The 13,364-nt window shown below is 45.6% G+C and overlaps 1 protein-coding gene across 2 annotated transcripts in view; it reads right to left on the reverse strand.

Moving 5' to 3' along the window:
• PRIMA1 (proline rich membrane anchor 1) overlaps positions 1 to 13,122 on the reverse strand; it is a 50,541-nt gene extending 37,419 nt beyond the window's left edge. Inside the window, exons 1-2 of one of the 2 annotated variants that reach the window (XM_035327597.1) lie at positions 12,606 to 13,060; positions 6,520 to 6,670 (exon numbers count right to left, since the gene is read on the reverse strand). In XM_035327597.1, coding sequence (XP_035183488.1) covers positions 6,520 to 6,670; positions 12,606 to 12,698 — 244 coding nt within the window. In that variant the 5' untranslated portion in view covers positions 12,699 to 13,060. Of the gene's footprint in view, positions 1 to 6,519; positions 6,671 to 12,605 lie in introns of both variants that reach the window. The other variant, XM_035327598.1, reaches the window with a different exon arrangement.
• Positions 13,123 to 13,364: the final 242 nt, after the last annotated feature.

Here is a 13,364-nt window from a genome sequence, read left to right on the forward strand (position 1 = left end):
TTTGAGGTCTTTATGTCTTGGTGTTTAATTCACCAGCACCTGCAGTGTGAGGCAGGAAATCTAAGCATTGCATTTCTGATTTAGGTGGGTGAATTCTGCCTAAATCCCACCTTGGATGTTTAATGATTTGGTTCACTGTGCTAACAGGGAAAGTAGCATCTGTGACGTGAAGACAGGATGACGGGGACCTGGGTTCAACTCAGCATGTGCTCTCATCTGTGTCACCAGGCTGCATGGCTAGATTTCAATTTAGATTTGAAAGCCTCAAAATCCTACCGTAAATTCTTAGAATCACAAACGTTCAATAAACTGAAAGTCATCTGGGAGAAGACAAGAACTGTATTTTGGTTTCTCTTTGTAAAGTATAAACAACAGTCTCACACAGGAGTGTAATTCACAGAATAACAGCTGTGTTATCAACACTGAAAGGGCTTCCCTGTTTCAGCAGTCTGCTTGCATTTAAAAATCACCATCTAGACCAATATGCTAAAATAATGTTCTCTCACAGTAGATGTCATTGCTACAAATTTCTTGATGTAGGAGTCTGTGTACCCCTCCACTTCGGGTGTTACTGCAGTTCTCTTCCATTACTCAGTTTTGCTAGTAGGTATTACGTATGAAGCATGGAGGAAAACTTCTTTTCCATTATGATAGAAAAACACCTCCATGTGTTTGCTAACGATTTCTTTGGTCATCAGTATTTGGGAGAAGCTAATTATAAACTCTTAAAGTGTGCCTACATATCTCAAAACTACTCAAACCCAGTCCTTCTGGCAGAAGGGGGGTGAGCAAGGGCTGGTCATGCCAGACAAGTTCTTAGGGTCAGAATTACAGTCACAGCACACGTTTGGAAAGGTGCAAAGCACTCAAAAGACAAAAGGCCTACACAAAAGAAGCTGGACACACAGCCCATACTGCAAGAGCTGTACCTGATGACCTGCAGCAAATTCTTTGGCGCTTCATGTTTTAAGACATGTGGTGGCCTCCAGGAGGATTTCAATAAAGTTTTGCAATCACAACCTCCCCTCACTTCCTGGAAGACAATCATAGATTGGCCAAGGCCAAAGGTCCTTTTGGCCTTGTGTAGGCAAGCTCCTCAACATCTGTTTCTATGTAATATGAGAGGTGATGTGCTGAGCACAAGGACCAAGCTTAGCTCTCCTTCTTATACAGACTTTTGGAGAGTGTGTGTGAGGCTCAGACTCATTCTCTGGATCCACAGTGGGCTACCCCACCCATTCTACCACTAGCATTTAGGTCACAGAAAAGCCTAAGGAAAAAAACATTCTTTTATGTACCAGAACCATATGGTTTTCGTTTCTTTAACAAGTTCATGCTGTGAAAGGCCATGTTGCTAGTGGCCAGCAATCCAAATCTGCAAAATTTGGTTGCTTTAAAACCTCCTCAAAGTTTAAGAAGTTCCAGTCTGTTCCAGTACTTCAGGCTCCAACATATTACACACACCGAGACCATCTGTCCTTAAAGATCCAAATGTCCTTAGCTTTCTTATTTGCACTGAAGGGACCCTGCACACTTTCTGAAATTAAGCTATTCATTTGTGCTCATACAGTTGCCAAAAAGTTGCTCCCTGACTACAGTTGGTTATTTTTGTTTTGGCATTTTCAGACCAAATCATTAGTTAATTAGATGCATTATCTCCAAACATAAAGATTTCACCTTGAAAAAACAAATTGCACAATTACAGCCTTGAGATTAGAGTCCTCTGCAATGATGTCATTCACTTTGGCTTTGCCCTGTGACTTGATTGTGCTTTATCTCAAGTGAGAGCTTAAGTCAAACTTTCACAGAGTTCGGGAGCTGTAAGGACCTAACTGTGTATGTACGTGTAAGTGTCCAATGAATCAAAGGTTGGTTCACATATCCAGACTCATTTGTGCTAATTCTGCTTGTAATGATCTCAGATAAAAGCTTTTATTCACATTTTCTCCTCTAAATTTCAACTGAAGCAATATTTGATTTGACAATTCCATCATCAGTGAAGGGATGGCAGTACCATGGACTCTTTACCCAATGCAGGAGATGGATAGAGAAGAGACAGCAAATGTTGCCAACCAGTGAGGGAGGTGTTCATGCTGAACATCCTTTCCCTTCCTTGATTCATTTTGAATAAGTCACTTCTGAACTGTTTTTTCCTCAAACCTTAGGCAGGTTAAAACTGATACTGACTGCTGTGTTTGTCTCTACTTGGATGTCTACCTGCAATCCTTCCCTATTTTGAAAGCCTAGCTTCTACTTCCAGATGAATTCCTTTCTTCTTTGCCATGGCCCTAGAGAATACTGTGTGCTTACAAAGAATTTAAAGGTTGACAACTGCAATGTTTTAGATTTTGAAGGGTCAACATCATTTGAACTAGCTTAATCTCATGGGTCTTTGTAGCTGTGTTAGAAATGCTGCCTAAACAAGTACTCCACCTTGCCTTAGTCTCAGCTGAAATCCAGAGACAGGGAGGAAAGCAGACGGTGGGGGGGAGAAGAAAGGAACACTTAATTAATAGCCGGGTTCTGAAAATCCCTAGCTCCTCCAGGTCATTAAAGCCACATCTAGGGAACACGGTGAATTTCACTGAAAGTTCATACATTCTTTGCTGTCAGCATCTAAACTTAGTTGGCCTTAAGCCCCTCACAGCCTCACGAGCTTTCCCTTCACTTTGTTAACCAGCAGTTTTCTAGGTGTGGGTTAAAGAGCAGGCTTCTGCTTGCATAAGGAGAGATGCTGTGGAAATATAAACATGCCAGACAGCCTGGAGAAACTGTAATTGGCTCAGCCACCATGTCTCCTGACAGCCCCCACCAGTTTGTCATACAGTCCCCGGCATCCTAGCTACTTCTAACATGGCTGGGCCTCCTCAGCTTAAAGACGATCAGGAAGGCACATGTCTATACCAAAAAAGACAGCAGTGTCTGGGACACAAACAAACAGCACTTGGCACGAAGCTCAGAAAATTCAAAACTGAAACACTCATGGTGAAGATCCACGTGTCCCAATTTATGGACACTGAACTCAAGCCTAGCAGTATTGAAAGAAGCAGCACCCACAGTAACCAGTGTGGCTAACCCAGACTTTATTTAAATACCATAAAGGAGAAGGATTCACCATAGCAGACCAAGAATCCTCTACTTAACATGGATATGCTGTTGCAGGGTGTGGAGTAAAGTCCCACGACAGTGGCAGAGCAGGTGCAGTGAAGGCAAGAATAGGGTTTGGAAGAATGGCCTGTGTGAAGGAGTTACAAACATGGAAAAAGCAGGCCTACGATCGTATCTGAGGGAGGACAAAAACAGCCTGTGTTTTCTTTCCTGGGACCTGCAGTCTGGGTGGCAGAGACATTCCCTGAATCCACCAGTCCATAATTTAGTTATCCATGTTGGGAAATATATTGGCTGAATGATCTAATTTAATTTCCCATACTTATATTGCTGAATGGATGATATGTCTCCACAGGGTGCACTGAAGCACAACCCATATATTTCATACACACAAGTTGGTGTTTTTGCCACCTCTCATTTGTTTTGCCTGACTGCTAAATTGTATATGATTCTGTTTATTTTCTGCAGAGGGAAATAGCTTATTATCCATCAGAGTGAACACAGAATTTATGAGCAATTATATGTGAATTCTGGAACTCATAGATTTATACAAATCTGTTAAGTATTATCTGTAGGAAGCAGAGCTGAGGATTTGTCACTAAATGGACCAGTCTATATTTAAATGTCTGAAGAGATACTAAATGCAATCTGATTGTTCCCAAAAGTCCTGAATTATTCTAAAAGAGTGAAGGTTTAGATTAGAGATTAGGAGGAAATTCTTCAATCAGAGGGTGGTGAGGCACTGGAACAGGTTGCCCAGACAGGTTGTGGATGCCCCATACCTGGAAGTGTTCAAGACCAAGTTGGATGAGGCGCTGAACAACCTGATCTAATGGGTGCTGTCCCTGCCTACGGCAGGGGGTTGGAACTGGGTAATCTTTAAGGTCCCTTCCAACCAAAGCCATTCTATGATTCTCAATCACAATAAAAACCTATGAGAGACTGATTCAGCTGCTCACATGCAGGTATCCAATGCCTCTCTATACATCCAAGTAGGGCTTGCAAAACATTGAGGTGGTATTGATGGAGAGTACACAAAGAGGGTCCTCCACTTTTCTGTAGCAGCAAGTGGAGACCAAAAAGCACATGTCAAAGAGTGCTTTATTTAACATGGCTTCATTTAACAGATAATTGAGCTGTCAATGTCTGTAGTACCTGGATGGACTGGAGTTACATACTTACTAGCTTTCACCATTAGGTCCAAACCACAACATGTAGAGATCATCCAACAACTTTTAGTGCAATTGCACAAATAGCTGTTAACTGTGCCTAGCAAGCTGCATCCTTTTGGGGCCAACAAAGCTCTGAAAGCAATGACAGCATCTTCTCAAAGATGTAAAAGTAAAAAACTTGTGCCTCCTGGTCTGCTCCTTCTTTTTGCTGAGGTCTTTCCAACACTTTAATCACTGAAAAAGTGCAAAGTGCAAGCCTAGCATCAACCATTTAATTATAGCTTGTCTTGTCCCTTTACTGCCCTCTCCTCCAAACGCTGCTTAAAAGCAGTGTCCATAACATCAATATTTAACCACAAGGCTTGCTCATTCTCACAAGGATGGGGATTGCTGTACATGTGGGCTAAATCACAGTGCCTAGACAGATGATAATAATGAAAGCATCTTTCAAGATGAGGCACTTGATTGCTACTCTAAAGCTTACTGGTGAAAGGAATGTGTAATCTATTTTTTTATTGCATTTGAAATTAAATAGCTTGTTTAAATATTAGTCATCTGGATTTATATAGCTCATTTTTAGAATGGGGCTAGCACCTGGCAATCCAGCCTGAGTAAGCATCAGGCTATCCCAGTCACAGGCCCGTTTGATTTCTGTTTCCTCTTTTTGCAACGTGTGACAGACTTATTTTTTTCTGGTATGATTTCCTCCCACTTCACAGTAGACAAATTCATGCACACAGACCAGCTGCCTGGTGGCAGCCCAGGGAAAGGAGAGCAGAGTCCTCCCAGAGCAGCTGAGCACCATGCCAAAGACCAGTGCTGGCACTGCTCTGCTGCTTCGCAAACGGGTAAGAGTGGTTCCCCAGGGCAATGGGTAGCCCAAGTACAAGAAAACAGAGTGGCAAACACTTTATTTTCTGACTGTGAGACAAAGATCAAGGCAATTTCCACTATTACCATCCATAACATTTTCTTGAATATTGAAAGAGATTTCTCCTGCTATTAAAAACCTTCATCTCTGCTCTTCAAGCTCTCTTTGTACTTCCTTTTCCAAGTGTTTCAAATTACTGTTGTTTTTTGTTTGTTTGTTTGTTTGTTGGTGGTGTTTTTTTTTTCTGCCTTAAATTTCTGCAGCCTGGCACAGATATAAAGCATACTGCTGGCAGAAAACACTGCAAAATTCTGCCTGTCCTCTAGCAGGCTAAAAGCTGTGCAGGAGCCTTCCTCATCTAGACACATCTAGAGATGGAGATGATAAAGACAAAGATGATAAAGAGATGATAAAGACAAACATCCGAATGATGCTACCTGATGAATTCTTCTCCCATGGGGGAAGCACTGAGAAGGATAATAGACATACTTTACAACACTGTTCCAGGGGAGTTTATCTAAGCAGGGAGAAGAATTAATAGGCAGTCTATTAGGGAAAGACAAATTTGCAAAAATATAGTAGTGCTAAGGAAATTTGCTGTAATATCAAACACCTGGGATCTAAAGGGGCCTGCATAGTGTTCAGCCCATGTCCCTGCAACCAGTTAGTACACATAGCGCCAGCAAGGTCCATTGCACTGCCAAGGAACTCCTTTCTGGGGACCGCTGACACAACTATCTGTGCACGAGACGACTCTCCACTCTCTGGAAAGAATTCATGTGTTCAGAGATCACAGAAGTACTGTTTTGGAAGGAAATTGGAGATGAGCTAACTCCAGTCTTCTGCTCAAAGAAGCCCTTGCCTGTCTGCCTTTTGAAGACCTCCAAAGAAGGAGACCCCACACAGCCTCTTTGCCAATTCCACCCTTCCCTCCTGGGTTGGACTAGACAGAATGCTGAAAATTTTGCCTGCTTATAAATTAACTTGCCTTGGACCATGAGGACCTCCAAGGTGTGTACCTGGTGAAACAGTAGGTCATACAAATCAAGGGGAAGCACAGCACTTTGTCTATGTAGAAGTGCATTTCTCAGGACTAGGACATTAGGGAACCACTTAAAGCCAGGGAATCATATTTAATACACTGAAAGGAGGGAATTTCTCTGGCTTTCCTCCAAAAGCCAAGTATTATTCATTGATCAGAAAACAGATCTCCATCTCCACTGATTTTTTTTCCTCCATTTGCTAAGTGGAAAATGACAAATGAGCTAGCTGTGCCCTCTCCCACATCCTTTCTCATTCCATCTGTCCAGGCATTCCCGTCGCTTTGCACTCCTTCAGCACACCACAACCGTACCAGTGGCTACTTACCTGGCACCACCAGCAACCTCGGGGGCGGTGGAGGTGGAGGAGGTGGTGGCAATGGTGGAGGTGGTCTGCACTGGCAAACTTCCTGGCAGCTCTCTGTCACTTCGTCTGCTACAGGCTTGGAGCATGACTTCTGGGGCTCGCCCTGAGTGATCTGTGAAGAAACAAGTCATTGCATGAGCAGCAGAAAGATCTCTTCCCCATGTGGTCTCAATTTTATTTTATTTTTTTACTTAACATAGTATCTTCAAGACCTCTTTCCCTCTGTCAAATGCGATTGAAATTGGACAGCTGGTTTCTGAGTTATTATGAGGTAGGGAGAAGGCGGGTAGTGGCAGACAATATGATTGCGTAAGCCTTCTTTCCTTAGGAAAGCCATCTAGCAACATGCATTATTCACAGGGTCGTTCCTGCGAGCCAAAGAGAGCTAATAAAAAATTACAAGACATTTAGGGTCAGGATTAAGTTCATTTTCCTTATGGCAGAACTGAAAGCCAGATGAGATCTCTGTTGTGCCAGCCTCCCTCTCATGTTTGGAGAGCATTTCACAGAGTGCTTCACTTCCCACTATGGCGAGAGGGAACCCACGTTTTACCCATTTGTAGGCCACATATATGGCATGGTGAAAATGGAAATGCCACAAACTGTGACTTGTAGCCTGTGTAACATGCAGTATTGGTTAGTTATAAAGCTGAACAGGGGGCATTGCAGAGCCCAGATGTAAATACTGTTGAACCCAAGTGTAGGCATCGCTTGGCCCTGGACAACAATTTAGCCAGTAGTAAATGTATTCAATATCTTGATCTCATCATGAAAAGGAGCACTTATTAACAGCATATTTTTCTTACTGGCAATAATATTTACATGACTGGGGACTTAAGGAATATTCAGTGACTGTAAAATTCCTAATCTAATGCTAAAAAAATGAAGTGGAGTAAGTCCCTAATGAGAAGTAAATTTGAGGAACATCGCAGGAGCCTCTGACTGGTGCTAATTTCAGAGGTCTCTAAGCCAGCTTTTTTGGAAGGATGGAGACTCTAACAGAGTCTCAGGATACTCTTTTAAGGAGACAGAGCCTATAAGATGAAGCAGCATGTTATCTAACAGGAACTTTGCATGTAGGATTAGGAGCCCGCCTGGGATGGACTCGTGTCACACTGAAGCCAAGGGAAGTGACACTAGCATTCAGCTCTTGCCTTGTACAGTTTGGTGTTGGGAGAGCTATTGTCCTAATAGTTTTAGACTAACATCATATTCTTGAATTATCTATTTTCCATGGCACGTTGGTCATTACACAGAGGATGTGTCATGCCTGCCCCTCTGACCTGGTTTAGGTAGGCCCCTTCTGCATCCTCGTCTATCCCCACAGCCACCCAGGGTTGCCTCCCTTCCCCTGCCAGCTCCAGGCATGCAGAGCCCATCTCCTCTCCCCTTCGTCCCCTAGCCCCCAGAATGGCCAGCAAGCCTCTCCCAAGGCCCACAGCTGAGCACCTCCTGGCTGCAGGAGAGCTGCACGCAGTCTTTTCATTTCTGGCCAACAAGAGAGATGTGGCTAATTAAAACAGCATCACAGCACAAAAGACATGTTCGCATGCGTAGGAGGTTTCTAAATGCAGAAAGATGCATTACTCTGGCCTCGGGGAAATGGCGGTAGGGCTTTGTTGATTAAATATTATAGAGAGGGAAGAAAAGAATAGAAAGAGCTACGCGCAACTGAGTTGGAAGGACGGCTTGGCACAGCACAAGGCAGAAGGCTCAGTTCTTTAAACAGCATGTCAAAATCTATTACCAAACATAGGGAAAAACAAATTCAGTACAAGTGCTTTCCAACTTTCCCCTTCACCATCAGGTAACAGCATGAGGATGGCTAAACACCATCCCAGACAGCTTCCAGGAACTTACACAAACTCACCGAATGCTCTAATGAATCAAACTGACTCAGCTTTGTAATCCCTCATAGCTGGTAATAAATCTGTCTGCTAAGTAGGTATATTTATCTTTAAAGTAAGTGATCACAGGCAGCGAAATATCCTCTATGCGGTTTCAGCTCTTCCAAGGCTGTTCGCATGTCGAGCTGTGGTGTTAGCAGCTTATCCAAGAGGAGCCCCGCTGGAAGAGCACCCAGGACTTCTGGCTTGGACCCATGGGACAGCACCTGCAGTGCTCACAGAGCAAGTAGGGCAATATCTCTCCACTGGCCCCAGCAACTGATAAAGAAGCAAGTATTAACACCCAGCTCTAATTATTGCTCCCTACCTGGTTCTCCAGTTGCTAAATGCTATGGGTTGCTGCAGTCTTGCAGGAGCCAGTAAAGTGGGAGAGAACAGAGACGGGGAAGAATAACATTCAGCAGGCTTGGAGCCGACCTCATATGCAGACCAGAAGCAGTTTTGTGTATGAGTCTGAACACCGTGCTGGTATGGAAAAGCTATGCTGACTTATTGCTCTAACTTAATATCAACCAGAACCAAAAGGCTTGCTTGGTCTTTTTTTAGACTATTGACTGCTTTTAAATCCCTGGAGGCTCTTCTACCTTAGCCTGGTAATAGAGTGTCCTCAGAAACCAGTGGATATTTTTCTCAATTAATTTGCAGACAAGATTAACCCTACACATGCCCAGATGCTCTCTGCTTCTGTACACTTTTCCTGAAAAAAGAGTTGTTTTGTCTCCCCGTACCTTAGTCTGATCATTTACCAAAATTGTTTGTTTCCCTTCCGTTCTCACTCAGTAGAATGTCTGGTTGCTAGAAGATACTTGTGGGAAGACAGATTTTACCTTGCCAGGGTTTTGTCTTAGAGGGTTAGTATGCAGGAACAAAGATATTGTAAACTGGCTGAAATCTGGCAAGAAAATGAAAGACACAAATTTAGTTTGAGGGTCTTAAGGGGGAGCGAAATAGTCGAGTACTGTTTCCGGAAGATTAACTAACAGTAGAAAGACAGAATTAAGAAAAAGGAAAAGACATTTGGCTCATTTTCAAGAAAAAAATCCCACTGTTGATGTCTATTAGTTTTGTTATGAAAGGAATGAAAGCTATTATTTGTGTCTTCTAAAGGTAAGCAGAACAAATCACTAGAAAATACGCTTGAGGGAACAATCTTGCTCTGGCTGAGGATGATGAAATAAATTACTCCATGTTTCTTTCCTACTGTCTTCAATTCAAGGTAAGCTGCTTTTACAGGAGATGGCAGGAGGAAAAAAAGGCATGTTGAAAGAGCCTAATCTCTCTCTGGACCAGTCTGCTAATTAGAGTCTGTCCTCAGACTTTACTGCCTATTTGTTTTGCCAGACACCAGTATTTCCCCAGAACGGCTTTGGATGCACTTTGCAGATGATGACCAAGAAGATACCTGCCAGGCTGCCAGTCAGCTCATGGCACAGATGTTGTCTTGGCAAGGGTTCATCTCTGGACCAAACAGGTCTTGCTCCCCAGCTGTTACATCTGCACCTTCCAGCCCAGCTGTTGTAAGTGCCATGAACACATGTCTCCTTGGCCTCTCTAAAACATGGTTGATTGTTTGGCATGAAGCTTTCTAAACACACTCAGCAGTCTGTCAGTTTGGACATGTGTTGCCTGGACATCAAGGGGATGTATTTTTTTCCCTGCTCTGAAAATAGAGAGTTGACTTTATGGATTTGTGCCTTTGATATGAACATGCTTTGCAAAAAGGCAAACATCTTTAAATATTCATAGAAGTAGAAGTCTGATCCACAAATGTCCAGGGAAAAGCAAGCAAAAAGTGGTAAACATTGGTTTCCCTTTGTACTTTCTCAGTTGAGGTTCATATCTGTGATACATCTTTTTAATCCAAGATTTCCTGCAGGAACATCTCCTGCTTTGCATGGAGTGGAAAAACAAATCTGCATGTGGTGTTTGGTATTTCAGAGGTGTTTGGTATTTCAGTAGAGTCCCATGGGGTTGCGGCAGTTCACAAGCATGATCTACAATGTGGGATGGGGAAAGAGGATTAATACGGTCGCCACAGCATGGCCCTCTTGTGACTTTGTGAATCAGGTAAAAGGAGGAAGGCTTGAAAAGAAAAGTACAATTGACTGAAAAAGCACAGAGACCTCTGAAAGCCTGCTGATGTGGCAAGCGCTTTCTCTCTTGGAAGCAGTCTACAGGGAAGAGGTCTCAATGCCACCGTGTAAATCCCAGAACAGCTCTGCATAATTCACATCTGGGTTAATCCAAATCCATGTTTATGAAACCAGAAAAAATGTGACACCATTATTTATCACAACACTTACTGATCTTCTTCTTTTTTATTTTTTTTTATTTTTTTTTTATTTTACATTATGTCAAAAGCCTCAGACAGAATTGTCCCTTCCTTCCTGTCATTGTTCTGGCTACTAGGCTAATAAAAAAGATGTTTTTTTTTTTTTTTTTTTTTTTTTTTTTTTATTAAGATAAATGTTTCTTGTCTGATTAGTATCTGACTAATTCTCTTAAATGTCCCAAGGCAGGGCTTGAAGAGGGAGTGCCAAGATGTGGTAGGGAAGGCTATGCCCCGTGTAGGTCATAGCACAGACAAATGGGTAAAGAGGGGCTGGGAGAAGTGACAAAACACAATTGCTGCTGTAGATGGAGCAGGGACAGGGAGTGACAAGATGGGATGGGACACTCACGGGTTGGTCAAGAAGAGTACAGCTTGTGAAACTTTTGAAGATATGAGGAAGGATTATGATTCAACATGGGGAAGAGAGTCATGGGAGGGATTCAAAGACAAGGGAGTTTTGGTTAAAGGAAGGTCTCCATGCTGGTGGGTGCTCCACACCTGTCTTTTCCATCAGTACATGCCATTGGGATCCTTAGATACGTCTGAGTTTTGGGAGAGGCTGGCAAAAATCTTGAGTCTGAGGAGATTTATTGATTGCCCTTACACAGAACAGTAGGCAGTAACACAAGTATGGATGAAGAATGGGACAGCAAAACTTCCGAGTTTTTGCATGGAAAGGCAAGATCCCTTGGCTTTTGCATTTCTTAGAGCCTGTTTCAATTGTTATAAACTAAATATAATTACTTCTGAAAGATTAGGTTAGATCGCCTAAGTAGTTTGCAGACATATTTATGCAAGGTGGTTTTTTTTTTTTTTTTTTTTTTTTCCATCTGCTTGATTGACTGAATGATTACAGGAGAGAGGTTTCAAAAGGCATCTCTATACAACTGCACCTCCCTTAAAGATGCAGTTACAGTTTTAACTTATGGCCAGCTAGCTGAGTACTTGAGCAGGACAGCAGTGGTAGTGGTGGAAGATGTTTTTACGACGGGGCATTGGTTTAAAATATGTTGTTTTTGCTGTATTTCTGTTCATTATAATCTGCAAGGATCACAAATCCTCTTTGTCATTCACAACAAGAGACAAAATATTAGAAAATCTCTATCTAATCTCTTGGGAGCCACTAAGTTTAGAACAGGGAGTCAAAGACGTGGAGTCTCCACTGTGTTTTTTTCCAAGAAACTGCAACCCTTCTGTTCTTGAACAGCACTTGGCTGGCTCATCAATCACTCCTCTGAAGACATATATTACAAATAAAGTTTAAAATATCAAAGTGACGCATTTCAGTTGAGCTTTGCTGCTGGTCTGGTTCTCTAAACTGGATGGCCACTCTCAGTCTATCTCCCTGTTTACCCCACACCGCGACCAAGGTCACACACATCCGAGTTGTCATAAAGCTGCTTCTGTCCGGAGAACCCCCGATTCTCCACCGCCACCAAACCCCCACGGCAAACCACGACCACCACCAGCCCTCCGGAGCTGGGCTCCGTGCGCGCCTCCTTCGGGCGCCTCTTCCATCTCCAGCGCAAGGCGCTGTCCGACCCGGTGGCCCGAGAAAAGTCCCGCTCCGCCTGGCTCCGGCCGCACCGCGGAGTCGCCCGCGGGGTCTCGGAGCCCGGGCGTGGCTGCCCGGCGCGCTCGGTCCCGCATCGCAGGCACCGGGGGGACTGCGTCGAGCCCAGCCACGGCTTCCCCCGCCTAGGGGGACCCCACCGCGCCCCCCACCGCCCGCCCCCGCCTCGGGTCCGCCCGGGGGCTTTGCCTGCTGCCGCCCCCGGCCCCTTGCCGTGCCAGCAGCGCGGCCCTACCTGGACGGAGCCCCAGAGCGGGTGGAGGGCACAGTGCAGCAGCAGAGAGGGCCAGCAGCAGCGGAGCAGCCCCAGCAGCTCCCGGAGCAGCATCCCTCCTGAGCGGGCGGGCGGGGGAGCGGGCTCCGGGCGACCTGGGGACGGAGCAGAGCGAGCCGGCGGCAGAGGCGTTGGCTCGCACCCATCCCCGGAGCGCCACCGTCCCAACTTTAATTCTGGAGGGGAGGGAGGGAGAGAAGGAGGGAGGTGGGCGGGTGGGGAGGGGAAAGGGTGGTCGGGAAAACCCAGCGCCCGGCGGGGAGCCGTGCCTCCGCCCCTCCCCGCCCGCCCCCTGCCGGGATGCTCCGCCGGCCGCCCGACCGACCGCACCGGGGGCTCCCGGGGCCGGCGCTCACCGCTCAGCCCGGGGCTCGCTCGCACCCCGGGGAGGGGCGAGGGGAAAGTTTTGGAGCGCAGAGGGGCCGGGAGCGGCGGCCGGCGGGGAGAGGCGGGCGGAGCGGCGTGGCAGCGCGCAGCCCGGGGATTGCATCGCCCCCCTGCCCGCCGCCGCCGCCGCTGCTGCAGTGATTTTTCAAGCCCATCGAGGCAGTCCCTTGCGCGCCCGGCTCCCCGCGGCTCTCCTCCCTCCCTCCCGGCCTCCCGGCCTCCCTCCCCGCCCGGCCTCCGCCCGCCGGAGGCTGCACCGGGCCGGGGGCGGCTCGGGGAGCCCGCACGCATGTCCTGCGTGGTCCTCAGCTCCAAACTGCGGCCCGGCGTGCT

The sequence above is a fragment of the Oxyura jamaicensis genome, chromosome 5 (genome assembly GCF_011077185.1).
Source record: "Oxyura jamaicensis isolate SHBP4307 breed ruddy duck chromosome 5, BPBGC_Ojam_1.0, whole genome shotgun sequence".
In the NCBI taxonomy this organism is placed as follows: Eukaryota; Metazoa; Chordata; class Aves; order Anseriformes; family Anatidae; genus Oxyura; species Oxyura jamaicensis.